The sequence below is a fragment of the Danio rerio genome, chromosome 4 (assembly GCF_049306965.1).
Source record: "Danio rerio strain Tuebingen ecotype United States chromosome 4, GRCz12tu, whole genome shotgun sequence".
NCBI lineage: Eukaryota > Metazoa > Chordata > Actinopteri > Cypriniformes > Danionidae > Danio > Danio rerio.
In genome coordinates, this window is record NC_133179.1 from 27,328,532 (window position 1) to 27,352,478 (window position 23,947).

A 23,947-nucleotide genomic window follows, 5' to 3' on the forward strand; every position below is an offset into this window, starting at 1 on the left:
ATTTTGATCCTATTTTGTTTGGCCAGGGTTAATTTTTGCAAACAAATAATGCTAGATTGTAAAACAAAGAAACTTCAACTGCAGAGACTTCTAAACCAGCGAGTGATGACCAACGCCCATCAGTACCAGTACGTTATTTAATATTCATATTACCCACATATTCTGTCTGTATCACCATTTAACGCAATGGCTTTTCTATCAAATAGTAACATTACATCAGGATTCAAAATGTTTCATTATAACAATTTTTAAACATGTAATAACATACTTTTCCATTTGAAAAATTAACCGTCACTCTGGAGGTTCTTCACCAATCAAGGATAAAGCAACAACTATTAGTTTTAAATTAAATGATTAAACCATCACATAGTGGTACTAAACAGTCCAACAAAACTGGTTATTTTATTTATTTCACTAATTAAACTAATTTGACAAAAAAAAAAAAAAAATGACAAACTTCTAATCATATAACTAAGCTATTAGGAAGAACCAGAAAAGCTTTAACAGTAGTTTGAAATAATGTCTGCAGCAAAACTTTAAATATTGTCCTGTCAAAGCTGTCCTTGACATCAATCAGAACGTTGCCTCATCACCTCATCTGGGTCTGTGAATTATTTTTGTTTACCATCATGAGAGATAAGTAGTCAGACTGGGAATAAGACACCAAACCGACATCCTGGCGATTATGTAGCAGTTTTTAAATGTCCGGTGAATGCGGCCCTGGCCTTGGCAACACCTGCATTGTAGTTCTAAATCTCCGTTAAATCTCAGCCGGGCCAGGCTGCGTCTCAGTACCATGGTACAGTCTTGGTAATAATGAAGTTTAGCCATGATGACCCGCAGCTTACTATCTGAACATCTTGGTGCAAGAAGTACTTCTTTTTCTAGCTGTAATGATTCTCTTAACAGCCTCTACACCAACATTGTAGAACATAGTGTTGCACCTTCTCATTCTTCCATCCATGTCTTCACATTTTTTTTTCTAAGCAAGATCCTCTTTGCTTTCAGATTGGTTACCACTGTCTTTTGCAAAGCCTTCCACTTTCTTGATCGTATTCTTTATTTGGTCTGTTCCAGAGTGTTTTTTATTATGTTTATTATTTCAGTTTTGACTGCGTGTACTTATTTTTTAGGTGAGCTGAAACCATCGGCAAAGGCAGATTTAATCACCTCTGAGAAACATATCTTATTTCAAGTCTATTGAGCCCATCTTCTCTGGGCTGTCCAAGGGGATGAGGTCACATGTGATAGGGTGATAGTGGAACTCAAAATCGAGGCGGCATTGGGCCTAGAACCAAATGATGTGTTATATTTACATTTGTGTAGTTTTCCACCATTAGCTTATAGATCTACTCCTTTCTTAATTTATAAATGCATTTAAAGCAGAGATTGCAGAGTGATTTGTTATTTGGAGCAGATTTCATTTTACAAACCACTCTAAAATCAGGCTGGTCAACAGCTAAAACCAACCAAACAACTTAGGCTGGTTCAAGCTGTTTTTTTTTTTTTTTTTTCAGGAGAAACACACACACACACACACACATACACACACACACACACACACACACAGAGAGACACACACGCACGCGCACACACACACACACACACACACACACACACACACACACACACACACACACACAAACACACTCACACAATTTTATCTGACAATGAGGACTCTGTGTTTTTAGCACAATCTATTTTTGTACCCTAGCTGTGCCACCTGCTGAGAACAAGCTATATTTCAACATCTATTATTCACCATTTTCACTTCTTTGAAACTTTCAGATTGAATAGATTAAATTTACATGATTCGTCCTCAGTCCACTGGACTGACTCTAAGTGCCTATGAATCTTGAAATATGGAGTACAATTTTTCTGCAAATGTGCAGTGGGTCATTTATCCTATTCTAACCTGCCCTTTAATTGACCCAATATTGCTTTGTTAAGGTGTTGTTTTTATGCACTCCACATTAAATTTTAACTGAAATAACTGTAAACTGAAATTACTGTCACTGAAATTGTGTAAAGCAACACTAGAATAAATTTATTTGTTACATTAAAATGTAGCTATTTTATTTTATTTTCAATGTATTTGAAAAGAACGCTTTAGAAAAAAAAAAAAAAAGATTCCCAGGAATAATTTTTATTTGTCATTATGAAACAACTTGACCTGCAATGTTTTTTTTTTTATTTTCTATCCTCTTTAAAAGAAAAAAAAGTTAGTGCTGCCTTCATTATAGGCCTACATTTTTTTTTTTTTTGTAAATTCAGCAGTATTTTATTCCTGAACAAGCACTTAGATTTTTACTTTTTTTCATCCAATCCTTCACAATCCTATATGCATGTGCCATGCTGCATATACTGCCTTTAATGTTCTGATTTGTGCTCACTGACTCCTGTCTTATCAGCTCAGCCATTTCTGCAAGGAATTGATCTCTATCTGCCCTTTCAATCCTACCAGTGATGCCCCAAATGCATTTAGAAACAGGCACTACTTATACCATAAACCATGTTTAACTTACAGTAAGTCTTGTAAGTCTTATTTTCCCAGTGATTCCTGGATACAAGCATTTAAACCCCTAATGTATTTGAATAGTTCCGCTAATATGTTAGGGATTTTGAGATTTCCTATTAACAACATTCCCTGCTGACACTAGACAAAATTGATCATAGATCATAATGAAATGTATCATATTTTTTAAATGACAATCAATTCTGTATAGCTGGAAGAAAAACATATTCCAAATTGTTGCAAAAAATTGAGCTGTCTTGCTTTCTAAAGTATTACCCACAGAAGGTACAAGTTTCATTAACTTTCATGCACCTTTCATCCTAACCACATTTGAATCACAAGCATGGACATGTTGCAGAAAGCTTTTTAACCAGTTTAAACATGCATAGTGTCCACAGATATTGGTTAAAATAGCTATTTTGGTTTATTTTGTATTGTTTTGTCATTGGCTGGTGAAGGATTAGAAGATATGTAATACAACATTTATTGGATAATTTGATTTCGTCTTCTTTAGGATTTCACCCAGTGAATAGTTTTCTGTGATTGACTCGGCAAAGATATATGTATTGTGTTGTCTTAGACAAATAAAAGTATCTAAGAAGATCCCACCTTTTAGTGCAGCCTTTGTGTCAGAAGAGAATTTGTGATGTGTTGAACTGTTGTTGAGATAGGCATTTCACAAGTTTCAAAGCCATAATTCAGCTAATTCATACCAAACTTTTACACGTCACCCTTTTCAAAACCTTGTCAGGTACACAAATGACACTCCCTCAAATATCTGTACCATATTATTTTGCTGTTATTTGGGAAAACCTTGCCTAAAAAACAAAAAATCTGATTCTATTAAAAAATGAAAAATAAGTGGAGACCCGACCCTCCATCCCCTTTAAGATAATTGATTTTCTTTGCTTCATGCATACATTGATGTCAGCAGAGCCTTGTAAAAGCCTGTCTGTGTACAGAACTCTCACTATGACCTATCATTGTCCTCTAGCACTCGTGATATTAGACTGTGCTTACATAAATGCACACAGGGCCCTAGTGCTTCTAATGCATCTGTGTCTCACACACCACACATACACAATCACACTCGCTCATGCTACAAGAAAGAACCATGTGAGTAAGCAAAGGGCACAAGAGACAAAACTGATAGAACCCAGAAAGAAAAACAGAGGTGGATATAATGAAGAGAGTGGTCTAATGTGACATGAATAAAAAGGGAAGATAAAATAGACTATAATGCAATCACAATTAATTGAAAATTAGTTGCTAATTAATTGAAAGCATTTTTGGCATATTTTTAGATATGCAAGAAAACCAGTTATAGTGCTGCAATTATATAGGATGTCATGTTGAGTTTCCTAACATCTGTAGTCAGCTGGTGGTTGTTTTGTTTGACAAGATTGTTCAGTGGGTTCAAAAGCTTCTCATAATTGGATTAGGTTGACACTATATTGACACTTATGTGTGGGTGGGACTTCACCTCATGGGATCTAACATATTTACAGAACGCCAATGACTTAGCCTTAACAATTATTTAGCTACAACTACAAAGAGCAGTAAATGTACCACACATATAGCTGCATGACTGTCTGTCATGTCTGTGTGTGTCACATGTTGGGTGTCATAATTTACTGTGTGTCCCACCTTCCCCCTCTGGTTGTCTGGTAACTTTCGAGTCCATTCTGGAATTGACGGTAGGGGCTACAACTCCAAAGACAATCACTTCATCTCTTTCTCTTTGCCCTGAAGGGCACAGTTGTTGAGAGAAAAGGGAGGGAGAGATTGACATTGACTCATCCCCAGGCCACACCCCCTGAGATGGAGGACAAGGTCAAATAGTGCCTGGTCTGCAGGCTGACTCTTCGTTTTCTCCTCCTTTCCACAGTGAAGAGCCACCCTTACCTTCTTCCATTGCAACACCATCACCTGTCGCATCACCATCACATGGGGTGACCCCAACCAGTGCCCCACAATCCGAGGTCCAGGTGGAACATCATGTTGCAGAGAGCACCGTGACATCTATCAATGAAGGAGGGGGAGATGGGGATCGAGACGGAGGTGATGCACAAGAGAAAGGGAGTGCAGAGGTGGAAAAGGAAGAGGTGAGGGCAGAAGAGATAGTACAGGAGGAAGAAAAAACCCAGACACAACCACCACAACCAATACAGGAGGAGGTGAAGAAGGGGACAGAGGAGCAGGAGAAAGAAACACCAAGTACTGGAAGCACAGGAAGGAGGGCAAGCTTGCATCACACTGCTTCACCAATCAGAGTACAGAGGAATGGAGCATGCAGCCACTCTACCACCTCCGACTATGAACTCTCACTCGACCTCAAAAACAAGCAGGTAGGGAGCAGGGCACTGTGGGATTGCAGATTTGAGGATGTGTGAATATATGATTCAGGCTATTGTGGGTTGGTTGTTGTGCTTCAGATGGTTTCTTTTAGTTACTGAATGTGTTAGAGTGTGTTCAAGTTGGTACAAACAAAAGGACCATACTGGAGTTGGATGTTTACAGGTTGATCATCCATCCTCATTTCATACACATGCATTACTATCTTCATCAGCATTTTAATTGATCACAAGGGCCAAATGGAATCTGCAGTGAAATTTGTGGAAGTATGGTAAAATGAGTTAAACCAGGGCTGTCCAGGGCTCCTGGAGTGCCGCTGTCTAAAGATTTTTTGAATAAGTTCTTCATTAGGTGGTTCACATGCTCTTTATTACAATATGAAATACAAAAGCTCATCTCTGCAGGACATTGTTTCTCCCAAAACAGGTTTGGACAGCCATGTGAAAGAGGATTGAGGACATTCACACAAGAATTGCATTAAAAATTGCTAAACAAAATTAAACATAAGGTGCATACATTGATTTATTATCTACAATCTTACTAACCAATTAATGTGGTTTAAAGAAAACATTAAACATCTACATCTTGCATTCATAGATTTTGTGCAGGCCTAACTGCCATTTGATTGCATCATTAGGGGCAGACTACCCAACAGCTATGCTTTTCCAAAAGAAATAGGATTGCCTATTAAGCTTTTTTAGATATCATGGGGTGCACAAGCTGGAACAGCTGTTCCAAGACAGGGATCATTATTATGCTCATAATATTATAATTGTCTGAATAACTAAACGTCATTCAAGATGGGAGATGAGAATAACAATAAATTGAATCACAATTAATTCATGCTAATAAAAAGTGTTTAAACTGCTGCTACCACTACTACTACTACAAAATACTGCTTCTCTTGCTGCTGCTGCTACTACTAACACTACTAACAACAATAATAATTACTAATTCTGGCTAATTACAGATTCACTATTTTCAACAATATACAGTAATTGTGCTCAGCATTTTTATGCTTAAGTATCTGTAATACTTTATTTCACTTTATGTAACAAGCTTATTTTAGTGGTATTAGAAGACTGTCTGCTTTATACCTGCTATAATTTTATTTTGATGAAACTTAACAGACTGAATACAAAATCATTGCTACTTGCAATGTCTTATTATTTTATTAACCCCATCCTTGATCTGACTTCTGCTAAAACAAGTCAAATGAGAGTTAGTTGATGTGATTGCTAAGGTACTTAAAGTTAGATCAATATCCAAAGTGGACTACAAAATAAAGGGTAACCTAAATTTCTAGCTTGTCAACATGCTAATAACACATTAGCTGCATTCTCTCACTTATGAGAGTATCACATTGACACCTTAACATCATGATAATATTACACTTTATTGGAACTAATAACAAAACCTAATGATTCTTTATGGCGTCACCTTGAAAATCCTCTTTTGGAACCTTTATTATTAACACTGATTTTAAAGCTATTATAGCTGACAAAGCTGAAATGCTAAACTAAATCCTATGAGCTAGGATTCTTTGTCAGCTACCTTGTAGTGTGTCTGAGTGCTGATAAATCTGACTCCACACGATCTTTCAGACTGATGGATTCATAGATAATTACTGTACAGCAATTTGTCGGTGTGATTGCCTCTTTATGTTATTGAAGGTATGCCTAGCCTCCCAATGAGATCTTAAATTATTCTTTCTTATTCTGATAGCCTCATAAATATACATGTATCCTTGAGACACAAATCAATGCAAACGAGAGACTATTGTCAACCACCAAATATCAACATATTTGTGCAAGAAGGCAACTAAAAGCAAGTGAGCTAATGAGAATTCATTCTAAGCGTATGTGCATGATTTGATGTGCATGATTTGATTTCTGTTTTACCATGTTAGATGTGTATTTAGATTTCATTTCACATTTAGACAATGCAAGAGCGACAGACATGTATTGCAAGGTTTGGTCAAATGTCTTGGAAGATGCAGCTTTTTGATGGTTAATTTCAAATAACCAAGACAGAGTGGGACTGATTAGTTCCTCCCATCTTTTTTTTTTTTTTAAACAGCCACTTTATTCCTCCCTTTAACTGTCACGACTAAGACTTTTAGTGCTACTTGTTTTTTTTTTAAGTCTTATTTGCAAAACATTGTTTTAATGAATATTTGCTTTGTTGAAAGACTTGAAAAACTTTTTTTATGATGGTCACTAAAACAACGTTTATGAATAAATTAGTCTTCAAAATAAATTAAGTATTTAATGTGTGCATTTGGGTTGACAGGTATACAGTATTAAATATCTTTCAAAAATAGACAAAAAATCATAGGAATGTTCATGCTACTGCATGATGGAATTATCATAATTTAAAAAAAAATTACTTTTAATTGCAATGCAATTATCAAACTCTTTCTTTTACATTGTAACTAGTGTATAACCTGCCCACTTCAAATTAATCTAGGTCTAATTAAATTTTTTAATACATTGGAATGGATGTCTGACTCCCTTAGGCCATTTGCGCACAACAAGCCCTGTCACATTGTTTTACTTTACTGTGGAATTTAGACATGGATTTATAGCTCATATTGTTTTACTTTTTGCTGCAATTTTTCCCCTTATATTTACCTGTTGTTGCTAAAGAATCCGTGAATCTGTTGTAGTATGATTCTAATGGTAAAATATAATTTCTATTTAACACTCAAGTTCCTCACCTTTCTAATGTAGTTTAGGCTTGTCTTGTTTGGGTATGCATGATATGACATTTTCTGCTTGGATGTTTAAGTGAACTTGGACAGAGTGCTGATTCATCTGTCAAATCTGATTTACCCAGGCTGAATTGATAGAGAGCAGTGTCATTGCTACACCCCCTTCGTTTACGGCTACAGTGGTTCTGGAGTGCTATCTCTTCGTGGCACTGCTTAGAGAAATAATCGCAAACCAACCTGGCAGCTGATTTGATGCAGGACTTAATTTGTTACACATTTCACTGTATCTGTCTTTATTTCCCCTTCATGCCAATACTCGTTACACTTGTTTTACTGTGCAAGACCTGAGGATTATAGATATCACAGGTATTTCTTTGATTTCTTTGTGATCAAGTGGTTATATTTCTTTTGTTTTGGTTTGTTACTTCTGATGTCCAGACTGCAGCTCTGTACAAGACCTTTGGTGAGAAGAGACCTGGTCATGTTGAACCGAATTAAGCCTGGTTTCTCTAATGTTTTTTTTTTTTATTCTGTTTATTGATTTAGTTCCCCGTTGGATGGGGAACTCCAATGCTATGTGGAAAACCTTCCACAATATGGGGTTTTTGTCAGAAACCAATCATCTGAAAGAGTATAAAATCCAACGAAATGCCAAATGAATTGGCAGCGTCAGCATGCACAGCTGGCGTCAATGACAATCAGTCAAGTATATAAGACGTGGCTAGTGCAATGCTCGACATCCTTTTCGCTTTCAGAACCTTTCAGTAGCTTCTGAGAGAGTCTTTGAGGGTTCTCCTACCTGTGTCTACAGAGAGAGATCGAAAAGCAGCTTCTCCCGGTCCAGAGCGCGTATACGCAGTGGCAGACGGTCGAGCTGGGTTTTTCTTCCTTGCCTGGCGTTCTTTGGGTCCAGTCATCCAAGAGCGGTTTGTATATAGGGAAAAAGTTGCAAAAGAGCGACCCACCACAGTTGTCCCCTGCACTGCGGTTGGCACTTGGGCAGATCTGAGGATTTCAGTGGAAATAAATCCACCGCCTTTGGGCTGCAGACCTCTCGCTCCTTCAAGCGCTCCATCCAAGCTTCAGGTGAGAATAGCTCTCCCTCTTCGGATGGTCGCTCTGTCACTTGACACCGAGGATCAGATGTACATCGCTGCATCGGAGGAAGGGCTGTCATTGTCTGATGAGGATGCGGACCCGCTTGCTCCCTCCCTTCAGGGTGGAGAGCACGGCGTTGGCATCTAAAAAGCAGGCATGATGGCCATGCTTTCCCGGGCTGCTTCGGCCGTGGGCCTGGTGATGGTTTATCCCCCAGCCCCGCGACCGGACCGACTAGATGGGTGTTATGTGGAGGATTCAAAGCCTTCCGTCCTCTTCTTCCCGGACGTGCACAGTAAGCTTACGCAGTCTTGAGGGCACTTTTTTTCTGCCCGATCTGCGTACGCTTCCATCCTCACCATCTTTGAGAGTGGGCTGTCAATGTCTGATGAGGATTCGTACCCGCTCCTTCCTCCAGGTTGATGAGCGCGGTGTCAAATCTAGAAGCAGACTTTGTGGCCGTGCTTTCCCAGGCTACTTCGGCCATGGCTCTGGTGATGGTTTATCCCCCAGCCCCACGGCCGGACCGACTAGAGGGGTGTAAAAACCTTTCTTCCTGGATAGGCACATTAGGCTCACGCAGTGTGCTGCATGCGCCTCCACCCTCACCTTGCATGCTATGGCCACCTAACAGCACTACCAAACGCAGGCGTTGGTTCTGACCCAAAACTGGGCATGAGCTCCGCACCCAGGGAAGGACGATGACCACTTTAGTGGCCAGTAACGCCCCCTCAGGCTAAATCTAGTGATGTGTGTGATGTTGACAAAGTTTGCTTTCTTGACTCACCCATATCCCGAGCTGGCCTGTTCGGCGACACCGTCAGTGAACTCGCCCAGGAGTTCACGCTGGTGATGGAGCAGTCGGAGGCGATGTGTTATAATCTATCGGCGGGATTGTAAGACAGCTCCGTCCTACCGAGCCATCCTCATCCACTGCTTTTCGTCGAGGGCGCTTGTCTGTAGCTTTTTACTCCGCCACCCCGCCTGTGCCTCCGGCCGTTTAAAAAAAAAAAAAAAAAAGAAAGAAAAAGAAAAACGGCATCAAATGTTCAAAGAGCTTTTTCCTCTTTCCTCGGATGTGACAGCCTGAACACTGCCAGTTTGGGACGCTATGCTTCTCAGCTAGCAGGATCAGTGCATTTCGCCAATGGCTCACAGAGGGCGAGAGAATGGTCTCCTTTCTCTCCCTCTCGCAGCCCCTCCTCCGGAGTTTGGGTGTGAGACCAGAGCGAGTCTCTCACCTCTCGCTCTCCCGCTGGACCCAGCGCTCCCCGGGCGAGCCCACCCACTCCACGCTGCCTCACCTCTGGCATGTCAGTGATCGTGTGGGCGGGTTCACTTGCGGGGGCTCTGCCTGCCTGGTTAGCGCGGGCCAGCCCGTCGCAATGTCTCATCTGTACGATCAGACTCGGCTATGCGATACAGTTTGTGAAACGGCTTCCCAAGTTCACGCGTGTATTTCACAAGGCTCAGTCCTGCGTCCGCCCCTGTCTTGCGAATGGAGATTGCTGTCCTCTTAGCGAAGGATGCAATCGAGCCAGCTCCTCCAGCCAAGATGGAGAGCGGGTTTTACAGCCCGTACTTCATCATGCACAAAGAGAGCGATGAGTTATGGCCAGCCCTAGATCTGCGTGTTTTGAACCGCTGCCGTCACGATGCGTTCGTCCTCGGGATTGGTTTGCAGCAATAGATCTGACGGATGCGTATTTGCATGTCTCCATACTTCCACGCCACCGGCAGTTTCTGCGGTCTGCATTTGAAGATCAAGCATGACAGTACAAGGTCCTTCCCTTCAGGCTCTCTGTCTCCGCAGGGTTTTCACCAAGCTCGCGGAAGAAGCCCGCGCACCCTCTCGGCCTGCGGGTGTCCGCATGCTCAATTCTATTGACATTTGGCTGATTTTAGCCCACTCTCGGGGATAATTGACTATGCACAGAGACGAGGTGCTCCGGCACCTTCACCTGTTGGGGTTTCAGATCAACCGAGAAAAGAGCTGGCTCGCCCCCATGCAGAGCCCCTCCTTTTTTGGGTTGGAGCTGGACTCGATCACTATAAAGGCGCGCCTCTCACGAGAGGTCGACAGAAAAATGTGGTCCCCCTGAAATCTTTCAGAGGCTCCTGGGGCATATGGCATCCGTGGCCGCAACCTCGCCGCTCGGATTGCTCCATATGAGACCACCACGGCATTGGCTTCACGATCGGGTCCCCAGACGCGCATGGCACGCAGGCACACACCGAGTGACTCCACTTCACTGTGTCGCCGCGCCCCCACCCCCTGGAGGGACCCCTCTTCCTACCGGCCAGAGTGCCCCTAGGTTAGGTGTCCAGGCATGTTGTCATTTGACAGATGCTTCCAGTGCGGGTTGGGGGGCCGTGTGTTGCGGGCATGCTGCTGCGGACCTACGGAGGGGAACCCAGCTGCATTTGCATTTCAACTGCCTGGAGCTTTTGACAGTGTTTTTCACTTTGCGCCGGCGCTGAGGGGGCAACACGTGCTGGTCAGGACGGACAGCACGGCAACAGGAGTGTATATCTACCCTATGGGGGTGTGCACTCCCACCGCATGTCTCAGCTCGCTCGTCGTCTGCTCCTCCGGAGTCACACGTGGCTGAAGTCGCTGCGTGCTGTTCACATGCCGGGTGAGCCCAACCGTGCAGCCGATTGGCTCTCACGGCAGCTCCTTGCCCCGGGAGAATAGCGACTCCACCCCGAGTCTGTTCAGCTGTCATGGGCACTGTCCCTCAGCTGGCCTCGGGGCACGCGCTACTTGCGTTTCCCCAGTGAGCCTGCTCGCGCAGTTACTGTGCAAACCCAGGGAGGATGAGGAGCAGGTCTTGTTAGTTGCGCCTCTCTGGCCCAACCAGACTTGGATTTTGAACTCTCCCTCCTCGCGACCCCACGCCTACTCTCACGTTGTCCTGAGACCCCGGCCCGGCTATGTGCTCAAGGTTCCTACCACGCCGTTTAAGGATCAGGTAGTGAGCCTGCAAGCGCTGCTCGCGGAGGAGGCAGACCCAGCTCTTTCAATACAGTGTCCTGTTTGCGCTTTGCGAACCTATGTGGACTGCACTCAGAGCTTTAGATCCTCTGACCAGCTCTTTGTCTGTTACGGTGGTCGGCAGAAGGGAAGTGCCGTATCTAAACGGAGGTTGGCCCACTGGAGAGTGGATGCTATCTCCCTCGATCTTCTGAGCCAGGGCGAGCTGTGTCCCCCGTGTCCCTCCACATGGAGCCTCTCTGACAGACATTGCAGAGCTGTGGGCTGGGCAACACCTAATACATTTGCTTGGTTTTACAATCTGCAAATGAAGCCGGCTTCCTCAAGGGTATTAGGTAACCCTTGGTGTTTAAGGAAACAATTCAGTTGGGGTGTTGAAACACGCTTGCTGCGCCATTCTCCCTAACACGGAGGTATGTGCGCTTTTTCAGCTTTGTCAGTTCAGTTCCCCGTTCGGTGAACCCTACAGAGTTCCTCCGAGGCCCCCAGCATCTGACTCAGGGGAGGAGTCAGACGTTGGCCTGTTACGTTGTTGGCATGCCCACCGGTCAGCCCGCATTCTGGGTATAAGTGCCTGCTATGCGTGATCCCCTGCAGGCGATCCCATAAGCTCACTCAACCACGGTTTAGTCCCCCCCTGTGTTAGGGCGGGCTCGTGTCTTCCCTCTTTGGGGAGCAGGTGAACTCCAGTCCAAAGCCATGTGGTACAGGTAAATTGGGTAGACTAAATTGTCCGTAGTGTATGAGTGTGTGTGAATGTTTGAGAACCCCTGATGTAAGTAATAGACTTTTGCAACTGTAACTTCTTTTTTGAAAACGCAACTTATGTCAAGTCACCATGGTTTTATTGCATTGTGGATTACAATCATTTTTTTCAAGTTAAATTTCAATGGGATGTTTTGGGTAAGAGTTAGGAACATACAGGGCAGGTTTGTGTAATACCTTGATTTTAGGGACTAGATTTTCTGAAAAGAAACCCATGCCCAGTTCAGAAGTAATAAACCCCAGAGGTATCTATCCTTTCTAAAGTCATTGAGACAAATGTAGGTATATTTATTCATAAATTTTCGTTTTGGCTTAGTCCCTTTATTAATCCGGAGTTGCCACAGCAGAATGAACCACCAACTTATCCAGCACGTTTTTTTATGCAGCGGATGCCCTTCCAGCTGCAACCCATCTCTGGAAAATATCCACACAAACATTTACACTCATAAACTACGGACAATTAAGCTTACGTAATTCACCTGTACCACATGTCTTTGGACTGTGGGGGAAACCGGAACACCCGGAGGCAACCCAGGCAGAGACCCAGGCCTGTTCCTTTCCTGGTTCCACTGTGGTCTCTCCTCTTTTTATTAGCTAGAGCTCATCCGTGAGACTCAAGACAAGTACACTTGATGCAGAAAAATGTGCTGCTTGTTAGCACTTACACAACCGGACTGATGCTGCAATCACTCTAGAGTTTGTTTGTGCAAAATTCTGTTGTACAGCAAAAAGAGATGTGCGAAAAGAGAATGATGGACATCCAGGAGAAACTGCAGGTCTGAGAAGGTCACCAGCAGGTGTTCAGGCTAGCCCACAAGATCAATGAGGAGACTCATCTGTCACTGAGGTCTTTGCAGGAATCTGTCTCACACCAGGTTTATGGAGATCTCTGAATAAGGAGAAACAGACTAACAAAGCATAAATGCTGTTCAAAGTTGAATGTTTTTTTGGGAAGTGTTTATGACTGTAGTTGCCTTAATTAATGCAGACTAATGATCCTTTAGATTATGTAGATTTCAAAAGTTAAGTAATAATATTTTATGAATTATGAATTAAATTCAACAAGCTTACATTTAACAGAATCAAAACTCCTGTGCCTCTTCTGCAATTCAGTGCTTAAGTCCAGAAAGATACAGTGGGGGAAAAGTCATTTTTAGTAATGCTTTAAAAACATTGTTTTCCAGCCCTAACCGAGCTTTATCCTTAAAATGTATAGTTTATTTAAAGTAATTTATACAAACTATATAGTATACTATGATCAAGGATACAATCAGTCAGCACAGTCGTAACTCCATAGTCAAAAGCAACATTTTGAGTCTGCCGGTTTGTTTACTTGCAGGAGTTCCATTGGCATTTCCCGCATGTGAATTCTGATTAATTGAAAAAAAGTTTAGGAAATATGTTCAACAACATCTGGCCAATGAGTGATGTGGATTTAGTCACATGACTGCAAATGGCAGAAAATGGCAGAAGATGGCCAAAAATGCTATAATGTATCATTTATTGCCCTTGGTCTGGACCAAATGAAGCGAACTACAGATGTGAAAGCACCCATAGAGCTGTTGACTTAAAATTTTCACCAAATGTTGATAATAATTAAGTTCTGTGTAATAAAATGAAATGACACAGGGAAAAAGTAAAGAACACATGAAGAAAAGGTGTAAATTCCATTTTATATCTCCCTTTGTTCATGTGTTCGTTACTTTGAAAGCCTAGCCCGCAGCTGGAATCTTTGACTAGAAAATGAATAGCAGCTTTAGTCCAACTTGGCAAGGTGACGAAGATGAAACCAGGGTGGACAAATGCAGCAAGAAAATGATCCAAACCGTCACCAAGGAAACTTTTAAATGGTTTCAAAGAAAGAAAGTCAAGTTGTAGGATGGCCTAGCCAATCACCTGACTTAAATCCAATAGAAAATACAAAATAAAGATCAGATTTGACAAGACCCACAGAACCATCAAGGGGTTTAAACTCTGTTGAAGTCTATAAAAAAAATCACACCTGAGCAATGCATATGACTTCATTCCCTATATGAGAGGCATCTTTTAGCTGCCATCACCGAAAAGTATCTGTTTTGTATCAAAGTGAAACAGCATATTGGTCTTAATCTGATGAATAGCACCCCTCTAAGTTTGCAATGTTATGTGCAAAAAACCTATACTAAACAAACACATAGCTGCTAACTTCATTGAAAACAGTTTAAAAAAAAGATTTAAAAAATCCACAAAGGAAGATCTCATGAAGCTAATTTAATAGCAAAAAAACAGGCTTGAGTTTGAGACATGTCCACTTACACTGCAGCCATCTTGTGTGCTATAATGGGAGCACAAATAGAGACTAGCAGGTATCAGTGTTGCTTTCACTTTTAAACCATTATAAGAAAAAATCTATTACTGATGGGACAAAAAATGTGTCATGTCAGTTTGAAAAGTAATATTGAGGTTACAGGTGGAATCTTATCAAATCAGATTGCTAATAGACTATCTGGAGATAATGTTGTAATGCCCTATACTGGCTAAGGTGAAACAATGTGCATCCATATTAGGCTAGGCAAGTTTATTTATATAATATATAATAATTTCATACACAATGGTAAGTCCTTTATATAAACAAGAATAAAAGAAAGAGGTATAAGAAAATAAAAACTATTTAATATTAAAAAAATGTATTTAAAAAAAATGATTAAAATGTGTTAAAATAGGTTTCAAGGGAATGAAAAAAAAAGACACAATAGTGCAATCTGTGGGACATAGCACATTGCTTACCAGATGGGTTTTGTCTTGTATAGAAAATCTCTTTGACAAGCTCACTGAATCCTGCCCACTGTTTGTAGAATCTCTCTGATACACTTATTGAAGGCTCAAAGCTGCACCCCTTCACTCTAAACATGAGCCCTTTAAGTTATGTGGCTTCAGAGTAGCAGTGGACTTCTCTTGTGGTATGGCTGCATACAAATGTGAGTTATGTTTTCTTATAGTGTTTATTTATGGAGCAGGTAACACTTTATATTTAGGGTCCAAAATAGTGCATTAACTAAGCATTAATTAACGGTTCATTTGTTTACAATTAACAATTAGTTAAAAACAAAATCAGTGTAATTAATGGTTAACTAAACATTTAAAGGGTCCCGAATTATGCATTGGTCGAGCTCCATTGAACTTGTAAATCATAATTACCTTGTTTACATTTATGCATCAGTCAAGCATGAGCAAGCACATAATTCATGATTAACTAAACATAAAGGCATTTTAACCATTATTTAAAATTTGATAAGCCATATATTATTTATTTGATTTGTTGTTTAAGTTAACTGAACAACAAGCTAGTAATTATGGTAATTATGTTTAATTACTACTGGTTTGCAATATGGTTAAAATAGTGTAATAAACACAGCTAGCATCTAAGGCTAAAATGTCATTAATACAGTGCTGATTAAGGCAATCTGACCCCTTATTCTAAAGTGAAACTTAGAACTTCTAATACAAGATAGAAGAAAATCAGTCAAATACTTTTTATTTAACAACCAAATTAGTTAACGTTTTGCCCTAAGACACAGTGTGCAGTTTTTTGAATTTCATGGCACAATCTGTGTGCTCCTCTTGCTGGATCAAAAACATTTAACAGGTCCTTTTATGCTTTAAAAGTGTTTTTTTTTTTTTTTTCATCCACATTACAAGTTTCTCTATTTTTTTGCTGGCCACTTGCCATACAGCAGATTGAGAAGTCTGTTTTCAAGACTGTTGTTCTCTAAACTGTTATGTCCCATGGGAAAAAAAATAAATTCCTGTTTTCTATTTCGTCTGCGCAAGCCCAATAATCAACTTCCTAATATCTAGCGTGCGATTTTTGATACATCCATTTATCCAACGACAGAAGCATCACCTACAGTCCTGGAGACTACTCGGATGTTTGCATCTCCACGATGGTAAGCATACCACAACTGTGTTTTCTGAAATGCACCTTTTAATAATATACCCATGTAAAACTTTAGCTGGAATGATTGTCATTACTGCAATAGGCACATGTTTATAAACTGATACTTTATAGATATAAGCTTAAGTTACTATAATGTTAACCATAATGGTAACTCCTGGATTCATGTTACAGATTAGCTGCAGTCAGTCAGATAAGGAGTTAGTGCATTATATTGCATGTTTATTTTTAATTGCACCAAACTTTCTTTTTGACAAATATGAGTAATGTTGAGACCTGTATGAGAGCACTGGTCTGGGATTCATCCAGTTTAGGGCTGTTTTAATCGAAAAATTATTTCCCAAGAACACTCGCTGCCCAAAAAGTGCCCTTAAGAGACTTCATACAGTTGAAGTCAGAAATATTAGCCCTCCTTTGAATTTTTTTTTCTTTTTAAAATATTTTTCAAATGATGTTTAACAGAGCAAGTAAATAAACGTTAGTAAGCAGTTTATAACTGCAGCTACAAATGCTTTATTCTTGACTTATTAGCACCTATATAATGTGCTTAATATTTGTATTTTCATACTTAGTTAATGATTTATTTTTTATTACTAAATTAAGTATCGCATTATTTACAAACCAGTTGTATTTAAGAGTAGTTGAGGGTTTTTAGGATAATTCAGAATGAGTTAGTAAATGATTAATAAACTATTGAAATCAACATTTATATATCTAATTATTATTCAGACATATACTAATAGTTAACTAATATGTTAATAAATGCTTTATTAACTCAACTTCACGCAGTTTTGTGACCTAAACAAAAGTGAGGACTATATATGCTTTACAAATCCCGTATAAATGACAAATAAAGGCTCAGAATCAAATGAACAATAATTTTTTCAATCTTATCTAAAAAAGTTAAATTAATGCAAAGTTTACACATTGCTGAATAACAGGAGTGTCAAAATACGACATAAAACTGGATAAAACAACAACAACAATATGATAATTTAACAATATAATAAGATTCAATGTTTAAACTCTACAGTGATTTTATTTTAGATCAGGTTGCAAAGATTTATTTTTCATTTGAAGTACAGTTTCATTTGTGTATCTTTAAATGAATAGGAATGAATAATGTCTTTTTTACTGTTTTGAATTTAACTGAGCCTTTATTTATCATTTATAAAGCATAAATAGTCCTCACTTTAGATTAGATCACAAAACTAGATGAAGTTGAGTTAATAAAGCATTTATTAACATACATAGTAACCATTAATATATGCCTGAATAATAAAACATAAAAGTTGATTTCAATAGTTTATTAATCATTTACTAACTCATTCTGAATGATCCTAAAAACCCTCAACTACTCTTAAATACAACTGGTTTGTAAATAATGCAATACTTAATTTAGTAATGAAAAATAAATCATTAACAAAGTATGAAAATACAATTATTAAGCACATTTTAAATATGTTTGTAAGTCAAGTATAGAGCATTTGTAGTGGGAATTATAAACTGCATACTAACGTTTATTAATGTAGAGTTAATGTTTAACAGATAATGAGTTCACTATTTATAAATTATTTATAGTGTGTAGTTATTATAAAGTCTTACCAAGCCAACTAGTAGCTTTAGGTTTACTCGCTTTAAAGTCTACTAATAATCTTTTACAGTGTAATGAGATTTTAAAAATTATCATATTGTGTAACATTTTGGTAATTTGATAACTACAGTAAGCAGCTAGAGATGACTGTGGCAAGGAACAAAAAGTTTTGGTGTTTTTCATCACACTCAAAAATAAAGGTACAAAATCTGTCACAACAGGTTTACTACACAACAAATTAGTTCATAAAAAATTAAAATATCACCTTAAGTTGGACCTGTTATGTACACAAAAATGAAAAAGTTCTACCCCAGTGATAGCTATTAGACTTACTTCTGAGAATGAAATTCTCTGGGAAACACCTGTACACTCTCACATTCATACACACTCATAAACCACGGACATGTTACTTTTATCCAACTCACCTATAGTAAATGTCTTTGGACTGTGGGAAAAACAGGAGCACCGAGAGGAAACCCACGCCAACACAGGGAGAGCATGCAGACTCCAGAAATGCCAACTGATCCAGCTGAGACTCAAACTGGTGACCTTCTTGCTGTAAGGCAACAGTGCTAACCACTGAGGCACCATGCTGCCTAGATTAAACATGTAACAAATAAATTCTTCCTAAAAGCGAAACTTTGCTTAACCTTTGGTTTGTTTAAAGTTCTCTAATTTGACTGTTCCTTATTTGGAAATGGAATAGACAAAACAATGTGCAGAGTCCTTTTATATTCTTATTGATCACTGTTCTTTGCTGTTTGTCACTGCTAATGATTTTTCCTTTTAACATATTTGTTTTTTTCATTTAATAGATGGCATACTGGCATTACAGATGTTATGTTATTTCGCATTAATTTGCACGTACTGTAATATGTTTAACCAGCAAAAAAATCCAGAAATATCTTTCTGCATTCATGTTCTTTTTATGTGATCTCATTTAACTTGCTGCATTTGTTATACAGTTAACTATATTTATACTTGTATTACATTAGTTTGCTAGATACTGGAATTCACTTTAGAATGGGATCAAATTGTCTCTACAATCACTTTATTAGTAGCATATACTATTAGCTTAATCTAGTAGATAGAATGTGGATAAGGGCCATAATTAATGTGGATATAACTTTGACTTTAGAAAAGGGGGTCAAATTGCCTTTTTTTTTAGTGATATATTAATGACATTTTAGTCTTAATATTTACTAGTTCTAGTCAATAAACTTAAATATGACTTAAGTGCCATTGTTAACATGGGTATAACTTTAACTTTAGGACTTTAACGAAAGCTAAACTGTTTATTACACTATTTTAGCCAGCAGTAATTAAACATAATAACTAGCTTGTTATTCAGTTAACTTACACAACGAATCAAAGAATTAAAATGGTAAATAATTGTTTAAATGCCTTTACTTTGTTGAGTTAATAATGAATTATGTGTTTGCTTATGCTTAACTGATGCATAATTGTGAACAAGTTAATTATAATTTACAAGTTTAACTAAGCTAAACTAATGCACAATTCATGTTTAGCTGACCATTAATTACTAGTGTATTTTGTTTTTCAAAAAACAAATTATATCTATCAATCCGCTTGGTAATTGGTGACGTGTTGGTTACGTTTGTAATACTGTTTCCGGGTCCAAGCCGCCACTCATTTGAGTTGAGAAATTATTAGTTTATGATCACTTTCAATTCATATCACACATTAAAGTTAATTTTATATAAAGTCATTATGTACACAATAATCTCTGGGCTTGCTGCATAACAAATACCCAAATTTTAACAATTTATAAAAAATTAATAACTTTCTGCCATCGGATATTAGGCATGGACATATATGTTGCGATGGGGATTTTTGAAAGTATTAAATCGCTTTGTAAACGTTTATAATTAACATTTCATGAGTCTCCCCATACAGTTGAGTAGAGCGCTTGGACCCGGAAGCCGCTTCGTGTGACCTCACACTTAACAAGCGGATAATCAAATACTGGCGGATTCCACAGAATGACAATATCTATGATCTTGAGTAACTTCCATATCTAAATATAGGTCTATCATTCAGCAAAAATAGGCTGACAAATAATCTATCCAAATATTTTTTACATGCACACTGAAACACAATTTAAGAACAAACCATGGATAAATATTTAAAGTAGGATGCACTTGGCTGTTAAACAATTAAAAAGTTGCATAGAATGAAATTTTGATTTCCTTTCTGTAGAGGTATTTTTTAAGTAATATCCTATTGTAATTTTTGTTTTAAAAGCTGTTTATAGCGTTTATAACGTACACATTTATAAGCTGACTTTTATTTTTAACAGATTTTTTTAGAGTTGCTATAGTTTTTTGTGTTGCTCATTTCTGAAACGAAGTGTGAAATTTCAGTTAATGATGATCGCTTTAATGCTGTGTTAAATCGAAAAACAGACTAGTTAAAATTAGCACTGTCAAAATTATTGCGTTAACGCATGTGATTAATTTTAAATAATTAACACGTTAAAAAAATTAACGCAGTTGCAGGTTTTTTTTACTTCCTGTTGTGGTTGACGTGTGTTTAACATCCAAAGAAATATGGATAAGACCAAGGAAGCCCTTTTCGAAGGCAAGTTTCAGTATAAAACAATAAATGTTGCATTACCAGGCTCTCCAGCGTTTCTTCCACCCCTTCATGCAATTTCGGGTGTTTAATTTTTAACTTTCGACTTCTGTTTTAATGGAATTTGATACCACATGGCGAACAGAAAGAAAAACCTCCGCATTTCGTGGCTTGGTGGTCCTTTAAGGTAATCAAAAATCGCTGCTTACATGGTAGACACTTAATAAGAGTATTATCTTAATCATATTAAAATCAGAGTATTGGTGTCAATGTAAGTGTACTCAGAAAGTGACAGATGATGTCACGAGCTGTCAAAGACAGGGCATTCCTCTGCCTTTCAGCATGCGCCCTCAAATGTGTCATTAAGTTTGACATGTTTCCCACTTACACGCAAGAGTCTGCTTCTTGTTGTTGTGTCAGAATCATTGTGAAATATAGCCATACTTTAGAATGCTTAGTTTAAACAAATTTGATGAATTCGATCATGCGTGTTGAATCTGAAGGGAGCGCTGTCCTGCGCGCAGTGTGTGCGTGTGTCTGTGTGTCTGTCTGTCTGTGTGTGTGTGTGTGTGTGTGTGTGTGTGTGTGTGTGTGTGTGTGTGTGTGTGTGTGTGTGTGTGTGTGTGTGTGTGTGTGAATGCGTGCGTGTTTGTTTCTTAGCAACAAACCTGCATAAACGTTCGTAGCTACAAAAATCAAAAAGTTATGAATTGCCATGAGACTCACGACTCATGATTTGCACTCTCAGCTCACATCATACAAAAGAAATAGTCCACATTATCCCCCGATAATGTCAACAGACTGGACTGTCTTAGCAACTGACTGAATATAAAGGAGGACTGAGAAAAATTGTTTCTACTTTATAATCAACGTTCTCAACTCACAGCAATAGAACTTTTCAATGAGTGCAATTGTTTGTATTCAATACCTTACTTTTATTATAATTTTCCATTTTCCAAATCTGCAATGCCTGTATTTTGGCATTTATTTGCAGTCCACTTAGAATCCATCTTGGAAATAATTTTTTTTCTTTGTTATGTGTTTTAATTTCTGCAATAAATATGGCTGTCAGGATCTTAATGGTTTATTGTGGGTATGTTGTGTATATGAAAAAATCTGTGTTACAAGTTAAACAAAAATTCTTATAAACAATTATATTTTGAATTTAAATATTTTTTGTCTTTTTTTTTAAAAAAAAGGTGCGTTAGTTAATTTTTTTATAATCGATTGAACTAGATTAAATTGAGTCTTTTAAATACAATGATATGCTATAAATGCATATTATTATTATTTTTTTTTTTTTGTATAATGGATACGCTAATAGATGGAGTGGGGGGGATAAAAATAAACAAATAAAAATTATTATTTTAAAATTAGATCTCAGCTCCACTGTGCCATCCTGCTGCCTAAAAATAAAGTCCATTTAGAAAAACAGATATTAGATTTAGATTTTATTATCATCATTTATTGGGGCTCTGGTGCAGTGACAGGGGCTGGAGGGCTCTCACAGGTAAAGGGTGAGGTGGGCAAAGAGGTGGGTGTGGAGCTCACCACTTTTTGGTATGCTGACTGGGGCTCGCAGCAATGGAGTGTGAAAGTTTAATTTCAGCAAACACCAGTTCTTTTTTATTTATTAGCAGCCATATTTAACATTCTAAACTCAATTTTGCATTCTTTCTTGATCTCATTATAAAACTTTTAGGGTTGTTTTCTTCCCCATCTTGAACATTCACAGTGAAATCTATGAAAGGCAGAAACATACAACATTTGACAATAATATGTCAGTTTAATAAAAAAAAAAATTAAAAAAAGATGTAATATTTATTTGAAATTGAAATGTACTTTAGATACCACAGTCTATTAGGCCAGTGGTTCTCAAAGTGAGGTTTGGACCCTCTGGAGGGTCGATAAAAACAAATGTGTAGGGGGCAATGGTGGGTCTAAAAATTTCACATATGTTATTAAACTATAGGAATTAACACTTTATTTTGATGGTCCCTATGCACATTTTGTTGACTAAAATTTGCATTGCAGCTACATACCAATTACTTCTCATTTGAGTATTAGTAGACTGTCTGCTTAATCTCTGCTGATACTCCTCCCTCAACAGACATTTAGCTGACTATAAGTTAGTTTGCAAGTACATTTCAACTTAAACTTACCCTAACCCCAACCTAGTTATATTTTATTGAGAATTAGTTGGCATGTAGATGCAATGTAACTTAGATTCAACAAATTTCATTAAAAGAACCATCAAAATAAAGTGTTACGAATTACCATATTTTATCCATAACCTACAGAAGACAAACATACACTGTAAAAAAAATCCCCGTGAAAAAGCGTTTTTTTTCTGGCAGCAGGGGCGCCAGAAAAAAAAAACGTTAAAATACAGAAAAAAACTGTTATAATAAAAGATGTAGATAAACTGTTAAAAAACAGTCGTTTTCTGTTTTAGAGTTACAGGTTATTACTGTAATTATATGTATGTAATTATACAAGTTATTATGGTAGTTTTACAGATTATTACTGTGATTATACATGTTATTACTTTAATTATACAAGTTATTTATGTAATTACACAAGTTATTATGGTAGTTATACAGATTATTACCATACTTATACATGTTATCACTTCCCACATACAAAATACACTCGGGCCAGTTCCGGCTAGATTGTCGCCTGCCGGAGACTTACCACTCGTTGCCTGTGGACTCACTGCCCGAATTAATCGGGCCAGATGCGGCGGCCATAAGCGAGCCCGAGTGAAATGTGCGCTGCGGCCCGGAGCTGGCGCGACTCAGTATTTATATACCTTATAAAACCTTTTGGTATTACATTGATACTTGATATTACAACCATTTGAATTTATATAACAGCAAACGCAGGCTATAATGTAAACAGAAAGTATAGGCACTGTGTTTAATCTTTGAATAAAATGCAAACTGCATACATATCCTATAACGAAAAGAATCAGACAAAGGACAAAATAAATACATGATAAACGTTTATTGATTGCAAGAAAAAAAAATAGTACTAAAATTGAATAAATAATTTTGTAGTGCACAAGAATATCAATATAAAAAAAAAAACAATAAAAACATAAAGACACACAGGAAGACTTAAAGAAAAAATCTGAAATTGCACCCATACACAGAAGTTTTTAAAACAACCCTGTTTTCCCAATAGACATGACTTTAAAAAATTGTACAAGACACATCTTGAAACAGCAAATTTTATATAAACCTGAATATAGAAATCAATTTAAGATATAGCAAGAAACATCTTACAAATACCTATGACAATCCTTAAAATATACAAGTCAAAATTGTAAAAAGTATATATATATATATATATATATATATATATATAAATGCAATTGA

At 38.0% G+C, this 23,947-nt stretch overlaps 2 protein-coding genes across 18 annotated transcripts in view; one reads left to right on the plus strand and one right to left on the minus strand.

The window, feature by feature from the left end:
* iqsec3a (IQ motif and Sec7 domain ArfGEF 3a) overlaps positions 1–23,947 on the plus strand; it is a 252,307-nt gene that overhangs the window by 93,271 nt on the left and 135,089 nt on the right. For 10 of the 16 annotated variants that reach the window (XR_012402130.1, XR_012402129.1, XR_012402125.1 and 7 more), the window contains exon 3: positions 4,404–4,863. The exons of the other annotated variants lie outside the window; for them this stretch is intronic. Coding sequence is in view for 3 of the 10 variants with exons in the window: in XM_009300450.5 (XP_009298725.2) it covers positions 4,404–4,863 (460 nt within the window). In the remaining 7 variants the exon portion in view is untranslated. The remainder of the gene's footprint in view (positions 1–4,403; positions 4,864–23,947) is intronic. 16 annotated transcript variants of the gene reach the window in all.
* Positions 1–23,947, minus strand: part of LOC141381638 (uncharacterized) — a 259,466-nt gene that overhangs the window by 50,744 nt on the left and 184,775 nt on the right. The gene's annotated exons all lie outside the window — the stretch shown is intronic.